Source organism: Squalius cephalus (genome assembly GCF_949319135.1).
Source record: "Squalius cephalus genome assembly, chromosome: 5".
Lineage (NCBI taxonomy): Eukaryota > Metazoa > Chordata > Actinopteri > Cypriniformes > Leuciscidae > Squalius > Squalius cephalus.
Genome location: NC_137126.1, coordinates 40314823 through 40341789, shown reverse-complemented (window position 1 = coordinate 40341789; position 26967 = coordinate 40314823). Strand labels below are relative to the sequence as shown.

Genomic DNA, 26967 nt, shown 5'->3' with positions numbered 1-26967 from the left:
AGTTATTTATATCTTTTGCTGTACTGTGTCAGTAGGAAATATTAGTTTACATTTCCAAACATTATTTTTTTGGCAGTTTTTTGGCAATTACCTTACCATTAATTATAATAATCCAGTGAGATTTTTGTATGCACAAGGAGTCTGACAACAGCCGGTGCTCCACACGGAGATCTGATCACCATGATCGAGTCCATCTGGGATTACATGAAGAAACAGAAGAAACTGAGGCAGACTAAGGCCCCATCCACACTACTGCGTTTTCGTTTAGAAACGGAGAATTAAAACGAATACGATCTCCGTCCACACCAGCGTTTTAGCTGCGTATTAGAATTGATCTCCATCCACATTAAAACGACTGAAAACGCGGATCACGTGACCATTCACCAACACTGGGCATGCGCGTGCCGGTGTAAACCTAGAGACTTTCAAACATAGACTGTAAAAAAATGCTTTCAAACATCAAAATGTCATTTATTAATATGTATGTGTGTCAAAATGACATATAAACATCTTTTCCTATTCTATTTTGCCTGAAAACGCTTCCCTAAAACGCCCTCCGGAGATTCAAAACGCAAAATGGGGTCGGCAGCGTTTCTAAACTTCTCCGTTTTAGGTCTTCGTTTTTGCCGTTTTAGTCTGGACGGGAGGTGCAAACGTAGCAAAAGGTCTCCGTTTCTAAACGAAAACGCAGTAATGTGGATGGGGCCTAAATCCAGAAGAACTGTGGCAATGTCTCCAAGACGCATGAAGAAACTACCTGCAAATACTATGATCAGTAGTAGTAGTAAATTTAGTAAATCTTGTTTTAAGGATATTTAGATACATTTACTGGAAAACATAATAAAGACAGATTAAGATTTTGCACTGTAGAGTCCTCAAGGGAACACTGGCTTTGGTCTTGGCTGAACACTGAACACAGTGTATGCTGTTTGTTTTCTACTGGAACAAATCCAGCATCGTCTTTGCTCTTAAACTGCCTATCCAGAGAAATGGCAAGGGGATCTGTGCGTCCTGTACGCACAGTATTGGAAGTGCTGATACCGTGGATCCAAGGAGAAATGGATCTGAATTGCTTGACTCTGGGTTCACCCATCGGGAGGGTACAACATAGTGAGATTTTTACAAAATCTTTTCAATGAATGTCTTTGAAGAGAAAGCACAGAGTGCAGCGTGCAGTGGACAGTTAGGCTAAGGTTTCATTCGGTTCAGAGTGAACTCATCAGTCAAACAGCCAAAGTGCCAAAGTACCAATTCTCATGAAAAATAAACAAGCAGGAAATTAAAGAGTATCTGTATCTGATGGTGCCACAGAGAGAAGTATTATCATGGGGGAATGAAAAAGGGCCACAAAATCGACATACGTTATTTGTATTCCTGTTAACTGTGGGAAAGGGAGAAAGTTATAAAGAAAGAAATACAGAAAAAAAAATTCAGAATGATAGAGAGAGAAAAACAGACAAAAAAAACATCTGTTTCAATCTATTCAGATGAGCAGAGTGATTTGATATCAATTATTTTGAATATATCAGGTAGAGTACATGGCAAATTATCTCAAGGAAAAAACATCTCTCAACTAATGCTGTACAGGAAGTCAGTTGGCATTCGTAATATTAACTTATCCTATTTATTCATGAAATAAAAAATAATCACTGTCAGTACAGATCGTAAAACAAAATGCATAGAAATATTTTATATTTAAAAATCTGTAAATGTATGTTAAAAAAGTCACAGAGTCACTGATTTGAAAACTTAGATAGAATGAACAACAATGTAACATAGATAAGTGGTAGGTCTATTATTTGAATTTGCACAAACCATTTGACTGAGTATCAGATTGTTTTGATCTGTCCACTGTTATGGTTATCACTGCCAATCAGATCCAATAGCACATTTAAATATGGTTGCCAATCCAGAAACTTTGCAATGTGTATAGCAGCATGAAAAATATATATTATACAGAAAGCGAGCAAAGATCGCTGTCATTATAATCACTGAAGCTGCCAATTCCAACACGAGGTACTGTACACAATGCTGAACTCTTGTGAAAACTCCCGTTATAATCAATGAGGCTTGTCTACGTTGTGCAATGAATCTCCTGTTGACATTGTGTTTATACATTGTTGGTTATAATGAAATGATTCACGAATCGCAAGCATGCAGAACTCGCGCTGAACAAAAAGCGGTGCTCAACATGTACGTCTGTAATTGGCTGCTAAGCCAATAGTAGGCCAGGCTACTATTTACACATTGTAAATAGAAACATTTGATGCTCTTCAGAGAGTGCTTACAAAAATAATAATGGGAGTGTTTGAAATTGTTTTAAAGCAGCCGGCTATCAGCAGAATGGCAGGTATCGTCACATTACATGATCAGATAGATCTTTGGCGGGACAAAGACTCATTTTGGTGGTTTTTCAAAATATTGTCAATGCTGAAAGAGCCCTGTGTGTGTGTGTATGTGTGTGTTTGTATATATATTATGGGGGATTTACCTTCAAAAGTTCTATTTATGTCTTTGTGTAACACCTTTTAATGAGGGGGGGGGGGGGGGGGGGATTACAGTGCGGGTGATTAGTCGACTGGTCGATTTAAAAAGAAAACAGCTTTGCACATCCTTAGTGTGCATGTAGAGTATGAGTGTTTAAATCTATTCAAAGAATTATTATTTTCTCTGCAGAATTATTAGCATAATCATAAAGTATAATACAAAGGCCTAAATCCTTCTTTACAGACCAGTCCATACAGACAAAAATGGGAAAGTCACACCTGAGCAGAACAGTACAACAGGAACAGGAGTCACCAACTATGGCTTTTCTCCATTGAGATGATTGACATTTTCTTGTTCAGGAAATCGGGGCGGTCAGAAGATTCAGCACAGGAGAGTTTGGAACAGGCCATGTAAACATGGCAGATAAATACACTGCAGTTGTTGCTTCTTCTTAATCCGATTCTGTGCACATTCAATTATTTTTGAGAGTGACAACAATTTCAACAACATTCAACAACCAAATACACCCTCCAAAAAAAAAAGTGACAACTGAATGATCATCAAATCAGACAGCATAATTAATATCCGATATCTACACTGGTTCCTGCAGTAATGACTTAATTTTCTGCCAAGACATTATCCATTAAGTTTATAGACACTTTCTTAAACCCTAAAACTCATTCAGACTGCTAACTATTTGATTGAACAATAAAAAGACAGAAATTAAGAATAAAGAAATAAATGCGTTTTTTGCTCTCAAAACTTTGCATTGTATATGTGACCATATATATAGACAGTATTTGGAGGAAGTGGAGAAATGACAATTATCAACCAATCCTGCAATTATTGCAATTAAGCCACGTATGAAATAAAGGTCATAGTGGTGCACTTATAGGATTACTTTCCCTTTAGGGAAAATTCTACACAATACAGCTATTTGATAATACACAAACATTCACTGTTTTTGAAAAGAATACATACTAAACACACACACACACACAGTCACGCATGACTGACTAATCATAGCCAAGAGAAATCCTTCAGAATAACTAGTGTTTGTAAATAGCTTCATTGGGATTCATTTCTGAGAAAAAAAGAAAGGAAGGGTTGTTCTAAATCTCACACAGGCTGTTTTACTGTAATGTTGGGGACTTTGCATTGACTTATATTGTTTTAAAACTAAACTAATGATATTTTATATCCTTTAATCCTGCCCCTACCCCTAAACTAAACCAGAAATCTTTCTGCATTTTTACATTTTAATGGAAACATTATTTGTATGTTTATTAGGCCATTTTACTCATAGGGTCCATTGTTGGTGAGTTTAAGCATCACTGTAGGAACATTTCATCCTACAATGTATGCAAAACCCTCAGTGGTTGTGTGAATTGTGGTCTTAAACAGTGAAAAACAAAAGCAGGGCATAATCACTCGGTCTCTCTTCTTGCGTGAGGCAGTGATAAAAGTTGACGTGCATACTGATGTTCAGTGATCTTCTAAAAGCTTTCTGACTTTCCTGACTGTAATTACACAGGCACTTTGATTTTGTTTGTTTCTGCTTATTGAAGTTTCCCTCTAGAGGTTCGTATTGTGATCTTATTCATTCATATCTGCCAAAAACTCCCCCAAGCAACGCTGTCTTCTTCTGAAGCCTCCTACATCAATATGGGTTTTTATTGGGCGTTATCTGCTATATCTCATTTAGAGAGATGATTTATCCAAAGCAACTTAAAGTACACCCACCACACACAGTTATTCTGGAGTAACTTGGAGTTACAGTAAGTGTCCTGGTCAAGGGCGCAATGCTGAATTCCTCTCAAGGAAACTCTTCTATTGTTTTCCTTTCCAAGCATAGCACCCTAATCCATCAAAGCAAGGTTTTTAACTTTTTTTAATCTCTGTATTTTATCCAATCCATGTACTCTTTGTTGGGTTTTTCTAAATTTCTGCTCAGTTAATTTGAAATAAAATGAAATTCCACAATAGCTACTGACACATTGCCATTTGTGAATCCATTCAACTCCTTGCAGGATGCTGTTTGTTGCCTACAAAAATGACTGGTTCATTCTCACCGCTGTCTCAAACCACCTGAGGGGAAGATAATTTGAGATCTTGAGCCGGATGTTTTACCTTAACTCTGACAGCAAAACAGCACAGTTTAAATATCACCCCTCCTCCTCTCACAATGTCCCCTGTCAAAACAAATCCAAATGCAGATTCCAGAGAAATATATATATATATATCACAATCTGACTCTTTCAAATCCTTCAGCTGCGATGATTCTCTCAAGGGCAGAGCAGGTTTGATGACTGTCCTTAGAGTAGGACGTCACAAGCAAGTTGTCAGACAGAAACCTTGCCATTCATAAAGCTGTTACAAAGAGGAAGGGCATTCATACTTGCAGACAGATGCATATCCAGCATCCACAGCAGAGCATGTGACTGGAGCAACAGCAATTTCATTCAAAAATGCAGTTTTGCCATCACAGGAATAAATTACATCTAATATATATTTAAATAGAAAATATTTTTTCAATATTACTATTCTACTGCATTTGTGAATAAATAAATGCATTATTGGTGGCCAGTAGAGACTTTTCAAAAACTCCCAAAAACTTTCATGTGTAAGGACCCTTATCTGGCTTGTGAAAAATAATAAGATCATTTAAAAATAACGTGTCTTAAAATAAATAATTGACTTTTGATTTGTCACTGTATCAAAGCCAAAGTAATTTAGTAAAATATTATCTGGAAAATATTACTATCATATTACTTTTTTCACAGTAAATTCTAAATGTATAAACTAGATTTATGACATTTCACAATAAGTAGCTTTACAAAAGAGGTGTTGAAAATTTTGCGCTTAACATTTTTATTTTTTCTTATAGGTCCCATGGCATGGATTATTTTATTATTTTATAATGTTTCCTGGGGTGCCCTTATAATGTTAGTATGTTTTTTAGATCAAAAATTGAAATAAAATAATTTAGAAATAAAAGGCATTTTTCCTAGCCTGATTTTAGCCTCTGATTTGAACGCTCTGTTTTAAGGGGCGTGTCTGCTGTGAGACTTCAGTGTAAACGCCCACTGCTGTGATTGGCTGACATGCTTGCATATACAATAGCTAGCATTACATGTGGAACTCTCTCAAATACTTTTACTATTACAGCTATTATACATTTTTACTATTACAGCTATCGAGATTAACGAATTGTGAGAAGTTTTTTAAGTATTTAGATCTATTCCCATCACATTAAATGTGCAGTGATGAGCACTGAGCAGATGACAGCCTGTTGATCGCGTGAATGAAGATCTCATCATTGCAACGCAGTTTCTGCACTCTCACTAATGCTTTCACCAATGCAAACATGATGTAAATACAGTAAGAGCTTCGTTGTGCAGTGTAACAGCGTCATTGATTTCATAACGAGTTTTGGCAAGCGTCCAGATAAACTCGCGCTGTGTGATTGACAGCTTGGGCGATTGGAAAGGGACTGTTCTTTGATCGCTTTCTGTATATATTTTAATCACAGTTTAAATAAGATTATTTTCATCCTACAAAGAGAAACGATGTGAAGTTGATCGTTTAGTCACTGGCTTGATTAACTGATGCATAAACAGTATTGAACAATTTTGAAAGAAAGTTTATCTGTCTGAACTTGAACAATTACACATCAGAAATTCACATAACCCACTGGTTCTTCAGAGGCTCGGATGAAGGAACTAAAAAAATACTTTTGTGTTCATTTGTACATACAAACACTGAGCAACTGCCATGCTTCGCTCGTTTATAAGCCATGATGTCTCTCGAGGAAAAAACAATATCGCGCTCGCGTAGCTCATTTTCTCATGGGCGGGCCAAATTCTATTTGGGGCAAAACAGAGAAAGGGGAGGTAACCTTTCCCCTTATGACGACATAAGGGGAAGATTCCAGATTTGCCTGTCTGAGCTTTCATTTTCTCAAAGGCAAAGCAGGATACCCAAGGCTTGGTTTACACCTATCACAATTTCTAACCACTGGGAGGCTAGGGGAGGCTAGGGGAACTCATATTAATGTTAAAAAACCTCAAAGTGAAATTTTCATGCTATGGGATCTTTAAATTTGTGGCCCCCCGGGGGACCACAGTTTAAAAAACCCTGTGTTCACGTGTCTTGTGGTTGTGATGGCGCAGTGTCAGAATGATCCTAGATGGAGAAAAAAACACAGATGCTCAGAAAAACAAAAAGTGCTCCTCACCCCAGGCCAAATCATGTAACTTTGCTCAAACGCTCTGGCCCAGAGCAGCCTACCTGGGCCTTACAGCAAGCTGATGCTCACAAACATTTAGATCTGCTACCTGCGCTCCCATGCTTAGAAGAGGGGTGAAATTTCATTGTACTGAGTGATGGAGCGTGGCTGGAGAAGAAAGGGACGACCGGAACAGATTAATTCACTTTCCACACGCACACCTTCATAAAGCTCAGAAGCTCACAGGAGTGCACTGAGGTGGTACGACAGGTTACACAGCACTGGTTCAAACTGTCAAGGGTTTAGAGCAGGAAGAACAAGTAAGTTTTTACACTTAAGGTTAAAGCAGAGCTGGACTTAAGCTAAGGTTAAAGCTAACCTGAGGTTAAAACAGAGCTGAATCAAGCCTGTCCCACATAGTCCTGAGGAAAATCAAGAGCAGAAAAGTGCTGGCAGCTTCCTACTGGGGTTTCTTTTCAGTTACGACTAGTTAAGGATCTCCTGTCAGTTACAGGATTAGTCAAACCACGGAATATCTGCTGTCATCGCACTCTCGGATAAACAAGGGGGCCGACAGGAGCTTGCATGCGCAGACTACTACTCTTCCAGGCTCTGATCGTCACACTGATGGATGTGATGCCTGTCTCTCTCTCGATGAATAGTCCTGCCAGATGCAATAAATAGACTCAAATCTGCTAACCAGTATGACATGCAAAACAGTCAGATTGATAGACAGAGATGGACAGAAATCTAGGCAGACAGATTCAGTTTAGTAGACTGAGAAGCATTACTGAGAAGTAATTGAAATTAGATGTATGGTGTCTTTTTTTTTTGTCCTAACTTCATGTTAATCTTTGGTTTCACATGGTTTATTACAGATAAGCATCTAATTTTCTTAATCATTGTTTTGTTTTCTATAAAAATGTAAATATCAGAATATTTATCTTGTTTTAAGCATAAATATAACAAAATATAGTGAGGTTTAAAAGTATAAATAAATACATTTTATTATATTTTAGTCAAATATAAAGTTTCTTATATATTTACTTTAATATAAGAATGTATGGGGGGGTACTATAAAACAAGGCAAAATACAAATTTATTGCAATACACAACCTCTGACTCTGCATGTTAGTGTGTGGGAGGAACAAAGGGAGAGAGGAAGAAAATACTTATCAATGGTAAGAACAATTATTAGAATTCAAGTATAATAAATATATTTTCTTATTAAATATATTTAAATAATATAATATTGTAAGAATGTTTAGATTTTTTTATACTATGAAACAAGAAAAGGGGGGAAAAGGGACATTTTGCTAGGTCATTTTACCAAAATATATTTAGTTTATAAATAAAATAAAACCTCAATAAACCTTATAAATAAACACATACTTTAATAAATATATTCCATTTCTAAGAAAAAAATACTACAACTCAAGTTATATTCTGAAAAAAAATAATATAAATATATTTTCTTATTCAATTTATTTTTATATATAATCTTGTATGAATGTTAAGATTTTTTTCATTATGAAAAAAACAAAAATAAATGTTTCATGCATATGTGTATTACAGTGTACAACCTTAAAAATACTCTGTGACTCTGTATGTTAGTGTGTAAGAGGGGGAAACGGAAAGAGGAGCGCAGAGGGTCAGTGAGAGAAGAAACAGCAAGAGAGAGAGAGAGAGAGAGAGAGAGAGAGAGAGAGAGAGAGAGAGAGAGAGAGAGAGAGAGAGAGAGAGAGAGAGAGAGAGAGAGAGAGAGAGACTGGGGATCACAGGGATTTAGTCAGGATCAGATAGTGGTTGCAGAGCTCTTAAAACATCTGCGTTATCTTGACCTTCTCCTCAGACCTACACATACACGCACTCAGACCCTTCTGCGCTGTGCATGTGCTGCAAAGAGTCAGCTGCTAAGATCCTTCATTCCTCAGCTCTAAAACACACACACACCTGCTCACACTTACAGGTACACACTTGAGCCTCTCAAGAGCTACGTTTAAGGCCTATTCACACGAACATTATCCCAATATAATCATTAGTCCATAATTTACTCTAAAACCCTATCTCTCTATTTTACATCCATTGTACCATTGCATGAGTGCAAACATATCAGTTTACATTTTAGCATGTATTTTACAAGTAAAATCGGTACTACAGAAGGAGTACATTTTGCAAAAGGCAAGTAAAATCTGTGGTGTCAGATGTGGTATCAGGCAGAGTACATGTACATTTTTCTCTAGGAAAAAATCTACTGTATATTTCAACATTTCTTCTGATGCTCATTCATGTTTATTTCTGTCCTGTTACTATAGTAGTAAAGCTGAATAGATGATCAGTTCACATGCGCTTTGTGCTGCCGCTTCGCTTAAACTGAGGCGGCAACAGCGATCTGTCAAGCCACATTAAAGAGTGCCAAAACTATTGTTTGAATTTCATTTAAAAAAATTACAGAATTGATTTCATATCAAAAGTAACCAGGCACAAAGCTCATTGTGATTTATTGGATGGAAGGCACACTACAAATAATAGTGAAGTTTTGTTCTAGCTTCAACTGCAAACAGCACAGACTAAAAAAAATCGCTTCTTGGGGTTTAAGAATCGATATCAGTTCATCAATGTGAGAGATTATTAAAATCAAGAAATTAATATTTTCAACCAAGCCCTAATTTTAAATAGTGCAACTAGACTTAGTACTATATGACTTCATGTGCTATTCTGATTTGGCAACAAGTTATGTTTCTACCACTTTTTGTGTCCAATCTGTTTTCTTTTGGCAGCCAGGCCTGTCTGTGTTGCAAGCTTTATAGAACATCATTATTTTTGTCTTTTTTGAGGTTAACTGCCAGGGTTCATGTCTGACAGAAATTGTTCAAGGGGTCAAGATGTTCCTTTAGGCCCTCTGAAGGGAAAAACCATGTGCGGGCGGACAGGATGCTTTTGACTTGAGATTATTCCAGAGAGCCTATGCGCCTTCATTAACTGTCTCCTGACTTACTTTCAACTGCAGGGACGAAATCTGTGTGTTTTCTGCCTGCTTTACCTGCACACTTGTTCTTAGCCAATTGATTTGAAGATGCATGTTGTTTTTCCTCTGACACCACTCAATCAACTTGAGCAGGAGACCCTCATGGCAAATTGAGCCTTGCTGTTCTGTCTGTTCAAAACAAATGCAACAAAAATCAAGTCCTATCTTTTTTGTAATTGGAGCGGAGATATGGTTGTCAATCTGCACAATCTGTGCCCATTACCCCTTTTTGCGACCCACAGGGTGCTGGTGCCAAAGCCCAAGATAAATTTTCAGCAGCCATGACTCCAGGGGCGGTTCTAGAGGCGGGGTCACAGGGGCCCTGGCCCCTGCTCAAATCTGATTGGCCCCTGATTGGCCCCCGTTCCTAGGGGTGGGGGAAAAATCGATTCTTAGATGCATCGCGATGCGGACGTGGACGATTCTGAATCGATTCACAAATGTCAAAAATCGATTTTCTAAAAAAATATATTTTTTTTTTTTCCTAATAACGCAATATTGGGGGGTAAATCACATTATGAAATAAATGTTTTTCTCCAAAACACGCTGAATGTTTTGGAGAAAAACATTTATTTTATAATGTGATTTACCCCCCACTTTCAATTCTTTTACTTCAATGAAAGGTTAGATTTTTGCGAATTTTTTGAATGAAAGATCAAAAGGATAAACAATGCAGATTTATTTTTTACAGCCATTTTTTATCATATTTATCAGGGGTGCCATCAATTTTGACCACCACTGTACATTGGATGTGGTGTGCCGCGAAGAGACAGTAAACTGATGCCCCGTTCTATTTCTGATGTACTCCAAGTGCTTGTGCAACTTCTGACACAAAGGACAAATGGATTTGCAATGATCGTGTGTTTTAAAGACAAGAAAATACGACAAGGAATTATATCTCACCCCCAGATTGAACAGTACAATGGTGGGTAATAAAGAGAGACCACAGTGTGTTGTGTGCCTCAAAATATTAGCTTCTGACAGTGTGAAGCCGAACAAGTTAAAGGGATACTTCACCGTTCTTTGTAATTAAACTATGTTATTCCCTTACACAACCAAGTATGGTGACACAAAATAAAACGTGGCGCTTTTCTAAGCGGGTAAAAAGGATAACTATAATGTATGGCGGAATAGCACTTGGGAGCACTTCGACTCGGCGCAGTAAAAAGTCACTCCTGAAAAATCCTCTCCCCCTCTCCCTCTCAGTTCTGTCATTAGAACCAACGTGACTTTTTACTGCGCCGAGTCGAAGTGCTCCGAAGTGCTATTCCGCCATACATTATAGTTATCCTTTTTACCCGCTTAGAAAAGCGCCACGTTTTATTTTGTGTCACCATACTTGGTCGTGTAACTACTCGTGTAACTGTATTTTAATAGGGAAAACAGGGAGGTGTTTGGTCGCTTCTAGCTTTATCTCTGTTTGGATCCTAATGAATGAACTGAGCTAAGCTAAGTGCTATCAAAGTGTCGCCGCGCGCCAGAGCGATTGAGTGCACGCACTGAGACGAGAGAGGTATGTATCAACTCGTCTTAGTTAAGGGAATAACATAGTTTAATATGAAAAAACGGTGAAGTATCCCTTTAAGACAAAACTTAGGGACTTCACATCACGAAAACAAAGAGAAGCCCGTTGAAATTGAGAAGTTGTAGAACTGTGTTAATTAAAATGTTTCAAATAAATTCTATAGTGTTTTGCAAGCAAGGTCATGTCTGAAACTGTCTATATGGGTGCATGTAGGCGGGGGGCTTTCTATAAAATGGGGGCCTGTAAAGTTTTGGGAACTACTGAGGGAACAAACAAATTACAAGTGAACAATAGTATATTTACAAAGTAACTTAGATTAATAAATGTTGTGCATTGTTTGTTCATGATATATCATAAACAAATTAATGTTCAAAATTCGAACCTTATTGAAAAGTATAACATACTAATTTGTTTGTTTAGTATTGTAGTCTGTTACCTCAACAATCAGTGAAAAGGTATGTCGGTTCTGGTCGTAGCTTAGCATTAAATGATTGCCATTAGAATTGCGGTTACAGAGCTTTTTTAGAAAAAAACTTCATGTGATTGTGACCCTTCCCTGTGTATGCAAGATAGTGCAGGCCTTCAGGGAATGAGATTAAAGGGGTTTTACCTCTGAATGAATGGTACATGGGCCCTCAGGGACTGCTTACCTTTCCATACGTTTAAACTGAACCCACTCAACGCTGCTATCAAAAGTCAGCTAGATCAAAAAATAAGCTCCCAGCCTCTTCTGGGAGCTCAATATGTGTGTTTGTGTTTGTTAGAGAGAGACAGGTAAGGGGGAAAAAACAAATAGAGTTGCAGGAGAGATTGTTGCAGACATTCTCTCTCTCTATAGGCCTTGCCCTCTGTGTTTGAAAGCACCACGCTAAGTGCTTTCGAGATTAGAACGATACGAAATGAGACCAGACGGGTAATAAGACAAGCTCCAGCGCAGGTGCGAAGCCACAAGTGCTCATGACCCTCCATCTACATCGCAGTTTAATGCAATCATGCGCATACACACGTTTAGCTTCCTATCACCTCTCCTGTTGAACGTAATTACCCAGTAGTCCTGTACTTATCACGTCTACAGGCCAGCTTAACTACACAGACACACACATTTAGAGAGATAGAAAGGGAATGAAGTGCTTTCTGTAGTTCTGAATGGATGAACAGGTCATCCCAACCACACACACACACATACATATATTTGCCTCTGTATGGCTGAGCAGAATAAAAAAATAAAAAAATCCTGAGTGGGATTTCATTTTCATTAAGACCAATTCCCTCGAGATCCTGTAGGTCTGAGTCTTTTTCCTCCTCTTATACATCATGTCTTCTAACAGGGACTAATGATGCTCAGTGTCTGTTCAAATGAATATTTTAGAGTTGGCTAATGAGGATGAGAGAGAAGACACTATTGGAGAGATAAAAAGTAAGAGAGAAAGAGAGATTTATGGAGGTAAAGTGGTGGGCGCTTGAACATTAGGCCACACTAGTAGGCAGCCGCAGAACTGATGCACTGTGGGACACCGGACGACAGACATTAACACAATGGCTGGGTGCAGACCCGAAGAGCGGGTGTGTGTGTGTGGTCTTGGAAAAACCTACATTGTGGGGAGAAAATGTACCAGAATTTTTTTAACTTGTGGGGAAAATGTTTTGGTTCCCATGATGAAAACAGCGTATAAATCATACTAAATGATGTTTTTTGAAAATGTAAAAATGTTTTCTGTGAGGGTTATGTTTAGGGGTAGGGTTAGAGGGACAGAATATAGAGTTTTTACAGTATAAAAAATAATGGTGTCTATAGAAAGCCCCCATAAAACATGGAATCCCACAATGTGTATGTATTTAGCAACAGTTTGGGGGCGTGTAAATCTGACAAAACATCTCGAGGACATCTTCAGTTGGACAAATTATTCATAAATAAAGATAATAGTTTGTTTTTTTATTATTCTAAATATATATGTATATAAAATTATAAAAATATATATTTATGATAAATTAATAAATATAACTTAACAATAAAAGTCTATAGTACATCCATATAGATAGCTAATGTGCATGTTCAGGTTTAAATTAGTGTTATTTTGGGTGAGGAGACAGTATTACAAAGTAAAGCGCCATATAAATGCCTCATTTCCTTTCATTTTACTATCATTGATACACTAATATAGTTTTGTTAATATTTTGAATTAGACTATTTTTATATTTTCATTTTAGTTAAAGTTTTATAGTTTTGTCATTTTTATTATTTGGTTTTTTATATCTATATAGTTTTTATTAAGTTTTAGCAATTTTAATACTTCAACTTTAAATGAAAATGATAAATGTTGCCTTTGCCCACTTGTTTATTTTTTTATATATTTAATTTTATTTCAGTTCTATTTAGTATTTAGTATTCTATTTCAGTTCAAGATGTTTTTTATGGTTTTAATTTTTAGTTTTAGTTAATGATAATAACCTATGTTTAAATATATTACTGAGGGACAAATTTGTGAAAACATCCTCACAAATACAGTGAAACGTGACAAAAACTGACTTGTAAGCCCATTTTGGAGAGGTTCTAAGTATCTGACATGGTCATTATTCACCAAATTATGTTTTGCATCAAATCTAATGATGTCAACAGGTTTGTGCGAGGTTCAGAGGCAGTATAAAGTAAATGTCCTTATTAGTAGCCTACATCTTCTAATGTCTGTGTGTGTGTGCATGTGCATGCTACAGTGGCTTTTGTTTTGGCTAAAGCAGAGCTCTGTGAGGATGCATAAGATTTGTAGCTTTGTGGAATTAGCATAGCAATACTAGCACTAGAAATGTCTTTGGCACCTAATGCTGATGTAAAAGTCTCTCTCATTGATCAACCTCTGTCATTGAAACTCGCATTTGTTGCTGTACTGACCTACAGAATCCCAGCAGATCAAGATGAAATCTGTTTTCTGTTACTCCCAATAACACTGCACAATCAGAAAGACATTTATTATGTGGAACACAAAAAAAGATATTCTGAAAAATGTTTTTTGGTCCATAAAATGTTGTTCTGGACGTCCACTGAAGAAGAAAGTCATACAGTTTGGAAAAACATCATAGTGAATAAATGAATTACATAAAAATGACACTTTTGGGTGAACTATCCCTGACACACTTTGCACACTGTTTGCACAGATCTATGCAAAAGCAATGTGATGCAAATTGTACTTCATAAATTTGTTTATAAGTATGTTTACTCCTGCCCCACACCAATCACCTGAGAAAAGCACAAAAACAACATGATTTTCAGTGGAATGTAATTGTATATTCCAGATAGTACTGATTAAAAACTCTTGACAAATCCCTGAATATTTTTCTTCAAATTTAGTTTTCTTATTACATTCTGATTTGTTAACCATGGACAAAGTGTATTAGCAGATGAAATCTAAAACACATCCAATCCAAAGCCCTTTGATTGTGTTATGCAGTCAGGGAGAATGGAAATGCAGATTGTTTTCTAAGATGTGGAAGAAGAGAGAAAACAGGAGTCGGGAGGAGAGAGAAGAACAGTTAAAGAACAGCAGATACAATAGGAATAGAGGCATACAGACATGTGCTTAACATGATATGGAGTTGAGCTACTGTAGCCTATATACATGTAACCCCTCATGTCCTACTCAACCCGCTCTGTGCGGGTCTCCAGCATCTCTATTATGAGTAATATTTTAAAAATCTATATGGACGATTTCACCCATGGTATTGGTCTCAACGGTTTACGTTCACTAAAAACATAACTGACTGTGTTTACGTGAATACTCGCCAAAAACGTCATTTCAAAATTATTTTGTGTGTATTTGACTCTTTAAGTGCAATAAGCAGCGAAAAAGAACTCAATTTAGTACTCAGAGACGGCTTTATGTGCGTGCACATTGGGAGTGAACACCAAATCTGAGAAAATGAGTCAAATGAGTAAAATTATGCATAATACACGCTATCCCACACCGAAATTCAAGCCTTGTAACACCAACAATATTCATCCGGAGCGAATGAAATGAAAAGAGTGAGTGAAGGGAGGTGGGTTTGTATGTCAACTCGCTGTCGGAGAAATGAGAGAGTGAGAAAGCAAGTGGTGTACCAATACTGCGGAAAAGGTGTATTGGAAGCGTTTCAGATATTTCAGTATCGATATGCATCGAAAAATGTATGTTTTTGACTACACTACATTGCACATAGTTTACCATTTCACATGCCTTTTTAAAAGAACTACTTGAAAAATGTATATATATTATATATAAAATTCAACCCAGCAAAGTGGCTAGTGGGAGTGACTGCGTTACACGCCACTGCTGAAATTCGCATTTGGCGGGTTGGTGGGTGTTAATGTCAAGCCCTGTTGGTAAGGTGTTTTAATGTTTTTGAAGACCTTTTGAAAGTATTTTATGGTTGCATGTCTTTGATCAAAAATACAGTAAAAATAGGTAAAATATTACAATAAAAAACTGTTTTTAAAAAATATATATTTTAAAATTTTATTTATGAATTTTCAGCAGTCATTACTCCAGTTTTCAATGTTACATGATGCTTCTGAAATCATTCTAATAAAAAAAAACATTTCTTATTATTATCAATATTGAAACAGTTGTGCTTTTTTTGATTTTGCGTACATATTTTTGTGGAATCTTTGATGAATAGAAAGTTCAAAAGAAGATTTATTTGAAATAGAAATCTTTTCATTATATATCATTATAAATGCCTTTACTGTCAATGGTGATCAATGTAATGCTGAATAAAAGTTATAATTTCTTTAAAAAAAACTTTTGAACAGTAGTGCATGTTACTAGACAAAATGCAAATAGTACCCACCATTACTTAAAATTTTTCTTTTTTTATTGTGTAACTATTATTACATTGTTTTATCCGATAATGACACCGTTTTGTCAAAAACAGTATGTTTTTGTGATTAATGTCCTGTTTGGTTTCTGTCTGTCTTGTCCTAAGATGAAGTTCTTAAAATAAATTAACCTAGCCTTGCAAACTGGGTGAAAACAGAGCAAATGAGTTAAATAGTAAGCTATGCAAAACAGTTTAGACAGTTGTGCTTACTGATTTGAGAACAAGTACTAAAATTGGAAAAACGTGGCAAATCATCTGAGAAAAACATGCTGTTTTGTTCACCAAGCATCACATTACGACGTGTACATTGTTTGACAGCTGCGTGGCATACATGATGGAACAGGACAGACAGAAGAATTATTTCCAAAACTGTGATCAAATGAGATGTTCTAATTCATCTAAACTCATAACTTACTTCTAGATGCACAAAACAAAATTACCCATCTGTCCATCTGACTGAGGTTCTGTGTGCCTGTGTGAATGGTGCTTTGTCTAACAGCTTGTCGCAATATAAGGAGACTGATGTACTGTAAACAAGCCAGTAGATGTGCTTATGTTAATCAAGAGAAATCTAAATATTATAAGCTGGTCAGATCACATTTGCCTCTATGCAAAAAACAGTTCTGTATATCTACTAGTCTCATTAAAGAACAGACAATTCAACTTTTTGACATCAATATTTTCGAGCTTGTATTAACTAGAAAGATATATTAGAATAAAAATAACTAAGAAATATCTTGATTTTTAATGCTTGTTTTACCTTATTTTAAATGATTTTAAGTCATCTTGAGGCCCCATTTAAAGTCTCTTGAGGCCCCCGGTTGAGAACCACTGACCTAAACTCTATAAACTATGACTAGATTGTGTGACAGAAGACAATGAATATATAAAAGTTAACTTTGTAAGGTCGATTCAAACAGGGATGCTCCGTTCAGGATTTTTGCAGCCGATCCAGAGTACCGATTTCTTGTCATGGTGATCGGCCGATACCAATACCGATTCCGATGCTTAATATACTTAATATAAGACAAAGATAAATACAAACAAAATGGAGAAAATGGAGCCCACAAGGTTTATTTAAACACTGTCCAATAAAAAACTGTGGAGGACAAAATAAACATTTAATTTTTTTTTTCTTTTTTTTTTTTTTTTTTTCATTTATGTTGATTATATGAAAAGGGAACCGCATGAGATGGGTAAGATAGGATCAGAAGATGCCCTATATATCGGGAGACATTTGGAGTGGGTCAAACATGATTTTGACCACATAATTAAGTTTTTTGTTTTGTAGAAAGCCATTCTTTAAAGTGAATTTCGTTTTGTATAAGTTGTGTCTTAATTTAAATCAATGTTTCATCAACCAATTGCCTGGATTTAATAAATAAGAAGTAATAAATATAGCTGACAATATAATCAGGACATGGAGGCGCGGGCACGTGAACTGGAGCTCGTCTCATAAATTAACTGAAACTCAGCGGATAAGCTACTTGCCTCACAGAACCGAGAAATATGTATATAAAGATTGAAATGTCTACTTTAAAAACAACAATTCAAATCGAAAAGAAATGGGCTACTCTCTGCTTATGTAGGCTAATCCGTATAAAGTGTGCATTTCTCTATAGGCGCGTTCACTGCAAAGAGTCAGTATTGCCAACTTTATCTTTGCAGCCAGAAAACACTAGTTTATTAATAAACAATTAAAATGTATCATGATGCATAATCATTACTTTTGCCGGTTCTTTGTGGCAAGCTTTATGCATGTGCTTGAGATGCGGAATAGGCAATATATTACGATAACGCTCATGGTTTAGTATCCTCTCCCATATATATTTTTATTAAGTAATTAAATTAATTAATTTAAGTAATTAAATTAATATAAATATGCAATTAGACTAATGGCTCAAATGAACTACTACTAGTCGACTAGAAAAAAAACTTTCGTCGTGCACGGGCAGCCCTACTTATTTCACATATTTTCGAACCAGCATGTCACTGTGGGCATTCTGAGTGAGCGGCGCTGAATCTTTATAAAGACGCTCTCCGCTCTGGAGGAAATATCACCACTCCGCTTACATGCTCTGGTGTGAGACAATATGTATCAATGTGTGTCTGAGAGTTGATTGACATATTTTAGATGCGTTACTGGCATTGCCAACCTCTGGTTACATGAACGTGTCACCACCGTATCAGAACCGAAAACATGGGGATTTTTTTTAAAGACAATAATCACACATCCTATTCGTTATTCTATACTAAAATCAACTAATCGAATATTCGAAAATTGTGACTCATCCCTACTCATTAGGTTTAATTAAACATTGTCCAATGTTAGAGGATAAAATAAATTTAAACTCCAACATGGAGAAGTCTGATGTAACTCATAAGGTTTAATTAAACATTGTCCAATATAAGACTGAGAATAGAAGATTTTTTTTTAATTATAAATATTAGCTTTTCTGCATTTTGGGAAGACAGTATTTTCCTCTTTTCCTCCAAAACATATCCGGCTGTAATGAATAGCCGCTCACTATCAACACTCGTCGATGGAGCACTAAGAAGAGCACTACTGCCTTTTTTGCAGTTGCCAGTTTTTCATATTCGCCATACGTCTCGCGGTGGCTTGTCCTTAAGTGCCGAATCAGGTTCGTCGTAGGCTATTAAATGTTTTGGACAATGCTCCTCCACGCGAGATTTCTTTGTAAAATACACGACAAATAGCGAATTTTTCATTGATTTTAGAAACATCATAGTAATTCCACACCGGATGGCATGACTGCGTTGCCCCCCACGCATCATGTATGTCCTCACGTGTTGACGTCATCAAATTGTGATCGGTTTGTGAGATCTGCCAAGTTTAGTGAGTACTGATCGAGTCATAAAATCTGATTATCGGCCGACACCGATCTACGGCCGATCGATCGGGGCATCCCTAATTCAAACGTCTGTAAAGGTGTACTTTTTTCAAATACCTCTGTTATTCCATGTGTATGACAGATAAACAAGGAAAAAATACCAACTATATGACTCGGTTTTGATTTTAGAGGGAACAAATGAAGATATTTTTAGCTATTCAATCTCCTCCTCTGCAACAATGAGGGCACAAATTTGTGATTTTCTAGACAAACAAACAAACAACGGCTGGCAGACTTTTCCCATCATCGGTAGGAGGAAAACATTTAGATTTTCTCCATCTAAACAGATAGCAGGTGGCGAAATGAAAGACATCACACATCTTTTATAGACCCAAACGACACCAGCAGGAGTGTCTTTGATGTCGCAGCATTGTTCAACTAGCAGAAACAATAGCATCTTCCTCTGCCAGCATGCATCTGTCTCTCTGCTGACGGAAGTTAATTGAGATGGGAGAGACTTTTTCCATAGCGACTCTCCTGCAGATAATCGCGATCCCAGACATAAATACACTGAGATGACATCCCACAGACTTCTTGTCTCTTGGCCTAAGTAGTAAACTATTATATTTAACAAGCACATGTTGCCCTCCTACATCAGTAATATTGACTGTGTATGGATGTAAATATCCACCTAAAACATTATCAGTGATTATATGAGAGACTCGGATGTTATACCCTCTGAAACAACCTCAACGTATGCTCCTTCATCCATTTTAATGATCCTTACGTCCTGATGGCGGAGACTAATTATTGCCTATTATAAAACTCAACAGCAGTGATAGAGAGGAGCGGAGCTGGTGGGACGTGTACGGCGGTAGTCTGGAGCTCTGCTTTATCTGCAAGCTGATGAATAAGTCTAATCTATCATATGTCTGGGAAAGCCCTAAGGCCTCCAGGATGAAAAGCTGCCAGTAAGTGAGCGAGCAGCAGTGTGTTTATGTGTGAACTGTGACTTTAAAGTTCACCACACTGCATGCATGTGTATTGTTAGCATTGAATTATGGGAGTTCTATGAGTGTAAATATTTGCTCTGACTGGTTGATTCCGATTAAATAGCAATTTTTGAAAAATAAATTGATAGCCACAATTCTTGCAAACCATCCTGAAATGAATCCAGCGGCCAAAAAAACACTTTTCGTGACAATGCGATCAACATGAAGCTGCAATGGAGCCATGCACACAATCACTCACATCATCTCAGCTGCAATGGAAAAACATACTCTCCTCTCATACTCTCTATCAACAACACAGAACTAGACAGAAAAAGTAAAGACTACTTTAACTGCATATAAAATTTATAGGGATGCGCAATATAGATATACCATATTAGTTATCAGCCAATATTCAAAATTATTTAATTTATCCATATCGGTTGATACTGGATATTGACCAATAGTGGAAATGCATGCTCATTTCCTTTAATTTGAAATTAGATTACCTTTCCAGTCATTTGAAATTGAGAAAATTTTTACACCCCTACTGAGAACATGAGCACAAGACATGCAACCTTTATACAGGCGTGTGCATGTATTTTGTCCTACCTCAGTGTGAACTGCTCAGTGGTGGCAGCAGAATTCATTAGTACTTGAAATCCCACAGTCTGTCCCTGTTTAACTGGGATGGGGGGTGCCAGAATCTCGACGTCTCCATCCAGTCTAAGTCGGCTTCTGGGCACTTTGTTGTCCCCAGAAGAGAGAGTCACCGTCCCAATCCTCTGCAAATCCCCTTCTTGCCCTACAGCTTTTCCTTGTGCCCTACCCCCTATGCACTCTTTTCCCAGGGTCTCTGGAGGAAGGATGGAGTAGTGCAACTCAACCGTGATGGGAACGGGTTCCTGTGTGCGTCTACGTGGCGGAGGAGCATTGAACCAGGTCGTAGGAATGTCAAGCTGGGATACACAGATACCCATGTTTCCCTCCAGGCGACAGGCGGTTGACACAGAACCTTCCCCTGGATCACGGATGCCAACGACACGGATACACGGGAGTAGTTCCGCAGGAGGATCCATATCCTCCCATCTGCGGCCTGCCAGGTAAAACAACACCTGTATTTGAGGGCGATCAATTCCTATCCTCCTGCTCACCAGGTGTGCTCTCACCTTCCAGCCCAGAGTGAGGTGTGTAGAGGTGTGGAATGAACGTGGAAGCGCCCCCTGGAGGAGCTCTGGTGGTACTGGCGCCTCTGCAGTGAGGTTGCCATAGCTACAGTTGACTGACAACAGGGAAGTGGAGCCAGCATCGGGCAAGTGGAGAAAGAGAGGCTCGCTGCGTGTCTGCAAGCTTCCGTTACGCATCACTTCCTGTGTGGCCTCCCGGAGAAAGAAGGATGACTCTGCACCCTGCAGTTGGCAGGACACGGGAAGGTATGTGGGCAAGGATGAGGAGAACCTGGGCACAAGATCACTACCTCCACCCCTGCTCTCACACACTGCGGAGAGAAAAAGAAAGAGATTTATCTGTATGTTTATTTAATTTCAGAGACACTTCAGATGTTTTTACAAGTACAAAGTCAAGTACAAAATTGCTTTCTGTTATAATTTAAAGTGTCCCCTGGTTTTTGTTTCATCTCGTTCAACAAAATCATTTATTTACAGAGAAACAAATTAAATTAAGGCCAAGGGTCTTTGGAAAGATAATTGTATAAGTGTGTTTAGAGAGTAAGTAAATGTTCTGAATGCAACAGATGGTACAGCAAGAAAAAAAAAAGAAAAATTCAGAGAGAAAATTATGTTATAAATATACACTAAAATATTTTTAATGTAATTTATTCTTGTGATGAAAAAGCTGAACAGCATCAAAACTAGCAATAAATAACTATCTCAAAAGTAGCTGTTCAGTTGGCACAAGACCACCCAGAAACACAAGCCCTTAAGCTGTAAAACTTGAGCTGAGCCACAATTAACAAATTACTCAGGAGCTGTGAAAATGACATCACAAAATGAGCCGTAAAAATTGGCATCGAGCATAATGTGTACTTATTTGGTTGAGAAATGCCCATTTTTTTGCTTTCTTAAACAACCTGCCTTTTCATTTAAATACACATTTTCAACACTATGCTTTACCAATTGAAAAACAGGAATCATTTGTAGCCTCTTTGGCTCACATTCACACAATTGCTTCCAACTCCATTGGACAGGATATGCCACTGCAGTGCCTTTGTGAGTGTGTGTCTCTTTGTGAGTGTCAGGGTGTAATAGCGGTCGTGGAAATGCCTTTTTTCTGCTCAGGGACAACTTATTTGAACTCTTCTTAAAACATGACCAAAAATGTCAACAAGTCATCACTGAAATTGAAATCTGTCATTTAGAAGACATTTGTATCCAACGCAAAAGGTCCCACAGGAGCAACTCAGGGCTAAATGCCTTGCTCAAGGGAAGAATGGCACTACAGCAGGACTGTGACCTCAGTAAAATCCCATCCCTGAACAACTGCAGGATCAGACACCAAACTGTTCAGCTGCAAGACCACAACTTTACTTGATTACTGCTATGCAGGCACTCCTGACCAATGACATGCAGTCTTAGTAGCCAGACCTTTGAGCTGCAGCATAAAGTCTGAAAGGTCAGAAAGTTTGTACTACTCTAGTACACACTTAATTAGTAACTCAAATACACAAAGACATTTGGTAGGTACACTGGAAAACAAAAATAATAATCTGTTATTATTAATAGGCAGCTGTGGTTGCCGTAACTTTACTGTAAAATAAGGTAGAAACATTTTGGGTTTTACGCATTGAACTTAAATTTACAGTAAAAAAAACACCACCACCACATATTTAAACTTATATTTCATTAAAAGTAGGGTAGGTAATTTCAGTTAGGCTAGCAATTGCAAGCTAGCTTTGCAAGCATAAGATCCCACCCTCTCTTCAGGGCGTCTCCCTCTCCAACGTCGCCATGCAGGTAGGACATTGTATCATTGCATTTGGACCGAAACCATTTTTTGGTCCTGAGACTTCCATAGAAGATATGTTTTAATATTTAGACCACTTCTATTATTGATTGCTATCAGGATGTGAAGAGAGTTTCAACCAGTATAACAAAAACTGTTTATAAAAAAAGGCCTACCCTACCTTTAACTGATATAATGTTGATATACTAACCTACTGTACTGACTAGGACTAAAATCTGTTTCGTACCTTTATAATACACTGACAACCACCAAAAAACAAGTATCTTTCCCACAAGCTGAGGTAAATACTAATATATAGAAGGTGCACAGTGTCATGCACACAAATACAAAACACCATCATGGTAACATGACATTAAAAGAATGCAATAAACATTAATTTCACAACATAAGATATAACAAAACCCAAATGTACAGAGTCACAGAGAATTCTGGGAATGTCAATTTATGGGTTTCATTGTAAATTATAACCTGATGTGTGATTTTTCACTTCCAAAAACGGTAAATTTAACAGCATTTTGAAATGTTCTGTTAAAGGGGGGGTGAAATGCTATTTCATGCATACTGAGTTTTTTACACTGTTAAAGAGTTGGATTCCCATGCTAAACATGGACAAAGTTTCAAAAATTAAATTGTACGTTTGAAGGAGTATTTCTGTTCCAAAAATGCTCCTTCCGGTTTGTCACAAGTTTCGGAAAGTTTTTTTCGAGTATGGGCATGTGTGACGTCAGATGTAGCGGAATTTCCTTATACGGGTCCTAAGGGCATTTCAACCGTAGACCAGAGCAAGAGAGCGAAAGCAGTACGCCCATCAAAGCGCTATGCTCGGCTTTAGGGAAGTCAGTGTCACCAAAGAAGTGGGTTTTTGGTTGCCAGGGCAAGACAACCCTGCACAGATTCCCAAAGAACCCAGCGTTAAGACACCAGTGGATGGAGTTTGTTTTTCCTGAGCATAAACGGAGGTTGTGCAAGACTGTTTGTTCCCTGCATTTCGACGATGATTGTTTTATAAACAAAGCCCAGATCGACGGATTTGCAGATCGTCTAATGCTTAAGGATCGAGCAGTCACAATGATAAAGGTTCGCGGTCGTGGTTGGAACCGGGCGGTGAGTAAAACTGCTCCAAATGTCTGTGTGTTGTTGTTAGCTCGGCGCGTTAGCACAGCTTTAGCTTCGCCCACACGGCCCGCCTCCAGCCGCTCGGGTTTTTCCGGAAAGACTCGGTACAGCCTATCTTTCTTTTATAAATATAATAAAACTAAAGACTTTTTGGAGATATGAAGGATGCAGTACTACTCTATAGGTACTCAAGATTAACAGGAGATTGAGTGAAAATGAGCATTTCACCCCCCCTTTAAGATGTATAACAGTTTCTCCATATGCAGTAAAGGAACTGAACCATTAACCAATTAACAGATAGTTACCTTACCATTTTTACCGCATTTTACCTTTAAAATTGCGATTGTGTTTTACAGTATATTGTGACAATATATTGTGCACACAATATCAACCCAATAACTATCTTTTAAACTTTCTTTCCTGGCTAATTAAAATCTGTGTACCATAACTCCCACAAGTTGCATAACTGTCATCTGATTTTTTAGAAAAAGTATTTAGGCAACAGTTGGAAGCTCCACCACATCTGTGCTCACTCATGCTTAATTAAAGCATAGAATCAATCATTCACCTTTCTCTAAGGGTTTTTTTCTTTACCTCTATCATTGTAAAATCCCTGTTCGTATTTACATGTTCGCATTTTCCGCTAAGTCTCTGATGGAGCTTATCAGATCACTCTGCCAATCAAATGTAAGACAGTCTGCCAAGCAGACGGAGTGTGCCAAATGCTTCAATGAATCAGGCCCTAAATTTAAAGTTCTTTCCTGTTATAATTTTAGATCTGTACTGATAGAGCCAGTATGAGACCACATTTTGCTCTAACAGACAAGCACATGCCATGTGCCACATTTGCAGCATAAAGGCAGCTAAAGATGATTAAATGCAAGACCAAGGACAATTTAATATGCAAATAAATGCAAAAAATACAGATTTCTATGTATATTTTAATTACAATGACATCATTGAGAGTTAGATTTTGAATTGCAATCTTGCAACACAGAATATTTCCCATCTTAACTTTCTTATAATCTATAAACAATTTTTTTTAATGTGCATTTATATAAATATGTATCTGTTTGTATTTTAAGTGATTTGAACTGAAATAATCACAGACAGTGATGCAGAAAATTTCAATGCAGTGCTGGTTTACAATAATCTCTTCCCACGTGTCTCTTTAGCATCATATAAGTTCCGAAAACTTGATAAATCAGAGAACGGAGCGCAAAACAATATCCCGTTTTACACAGCAAGAGTTTCGACCACAGCTCATTATACAATAAAATTATGTAATACACAATCTTTCTTATTCTTGTATTTCTTGTTTGTTTGTTTTCTCTCTTATTTTTGAGATTCAAATATAAAAGATGTCATGCTGATTCAAAGAGTCTCATTTGCATGTTTTGAAACAGTGACTGAATGGAGACCAACAGAAACTCAAGCAGCTGTCTGGACTAGAACCAGAGGTTTATTGTGTTCCTTTATCTCTCTCACTCTCTCTCTTTCTCCTCAGGTAGAGGGAGTGAAGCATTGAAAAGGTGTGAAAATATAATGAAGATTTGGTATGGCACTGCGTCTCACAACAAGAGTTTAAACACATAATAATCCCTTCAGAGAGAGATACACCTTCAGTGATTCATTTCAAATCAACACTGAGACAAAACACACGTAAGGCCTTGTGGACCCAGCGTCTTGAGGAAGAAGAGAGGATGGTGTCGGGAAAGAGAAAGAATGAACGATACAACAAAGGAATGGGTTTAGCCTAATACAAGTTAACGAAGAAAATAAGATTCGGTCATCCATAACTGTAACCATGATTCTTGCTTTTTAAAAGAAATTGCGGGACAAGTCAAAGCTATTTTCTGTGGTAGTTTACATTACGTCTTAAATAAAGATTATATTTTATTGAAACCTGAACATTCCTTTAATGTTGTTTATGAGTCTCTCATCAGGAAATTACAGATGAATAAAGTCTTCTTTCTCACCACAAGCGATCATGACATAATTCGCAGAGCCCCAGAGGACTAACACAAAAAAAAGAAAGAATTAAAAAGTGCAATGTTTTGTGGCGGCCCTGGGGAGCTGCGATACGGAGGTTGCACGCTATAAAGCACGTAGCTTCGGCAGATGGAGGCAGCGTCGTCCCAAAAACAGCATCTCTCTGTGTCACAAGTCCGTTCTTTATGGCGCTCTCAGGGCTACAAAGAGGATCATAATTCTAAGCCCAAACACCTCCGCTCTGATTTGTTTCAGCCGCTGGTCCCAAGGCTGACGACACCCCACACATTTCTAACCTTTCACTTTCACTCTCTTTTTCCCAGGCCACTTTTCAAATGTCAAACATTTCTCACAACGCTGAAGATTTCATTGCGGCAGGCGAGACAGCATCACCCAAAGCTTCAACTCATATATACAGCGTGAAGAGTTCAAAATCTTTCCCTTGGGTTCTTGGAATTGTATTTCTGCCCATTTATTTCTGCCAATTTAACCTCCAATCAATTTCATTATGGCAGATAAAGTGACGCGCGATAAATCCTATGGTATCTCTTCCATTTTTATCCCAGGTTTTATCCCAATTCATGGAAAGTGAAATACTTGACATCTCTTAGTCTCTCCTAGCCAGACGTTGGCGTATTTGTTCATATTGCAGTTTGTTCTGGTCAAGAATAGGTTACAGGAAGAGACCCAACTAACATTTAAAGTAACCAACCACAGTTTGTTTTGTTTTACATGTTGTTTTGGAGTAGATTTAACTGAAATAGACTATACCTCAATAATATACAAGTGTGAAAAAAAAGTGTAAAGATGTGCTCAGAATTTCTGTGTTTAGAAAGTGCTGATTATTTCACAGATATTACTCAAAACAAAGTACTGTAGAATATATAAGTTGTGCCTGTGTGAAGACCTATCTATTTCAA

At 37.5% G+C, this 26967-nt stretch overlaps 1 protein-coding gene across 4 annotated transcripts in view; it reads right to left on the bottom strand.

The window, feature by feature from the left end:
* LOC307159534 (transmembrane protein 132C) overlaps window positions 1-26967 on the bottom strand; it is a 248048-nt gene that overhangs the window by 148325 nt on the left and 72756 nt on the right. For all 4 annotated transcript variants that reach the window (XM_079872967.1, XM_079872966.1, XM_079872968.1 and 1 more), the window contains one exon: window positions 20570-21455. In XM_079872967.1, the coding sequence (XP_079729093.1) occupies window positions 20570-21455 (886 nt within the window). The remainder of the gene's footprint in view (window positions 1-20569; window positions 21456-26967) is intronic.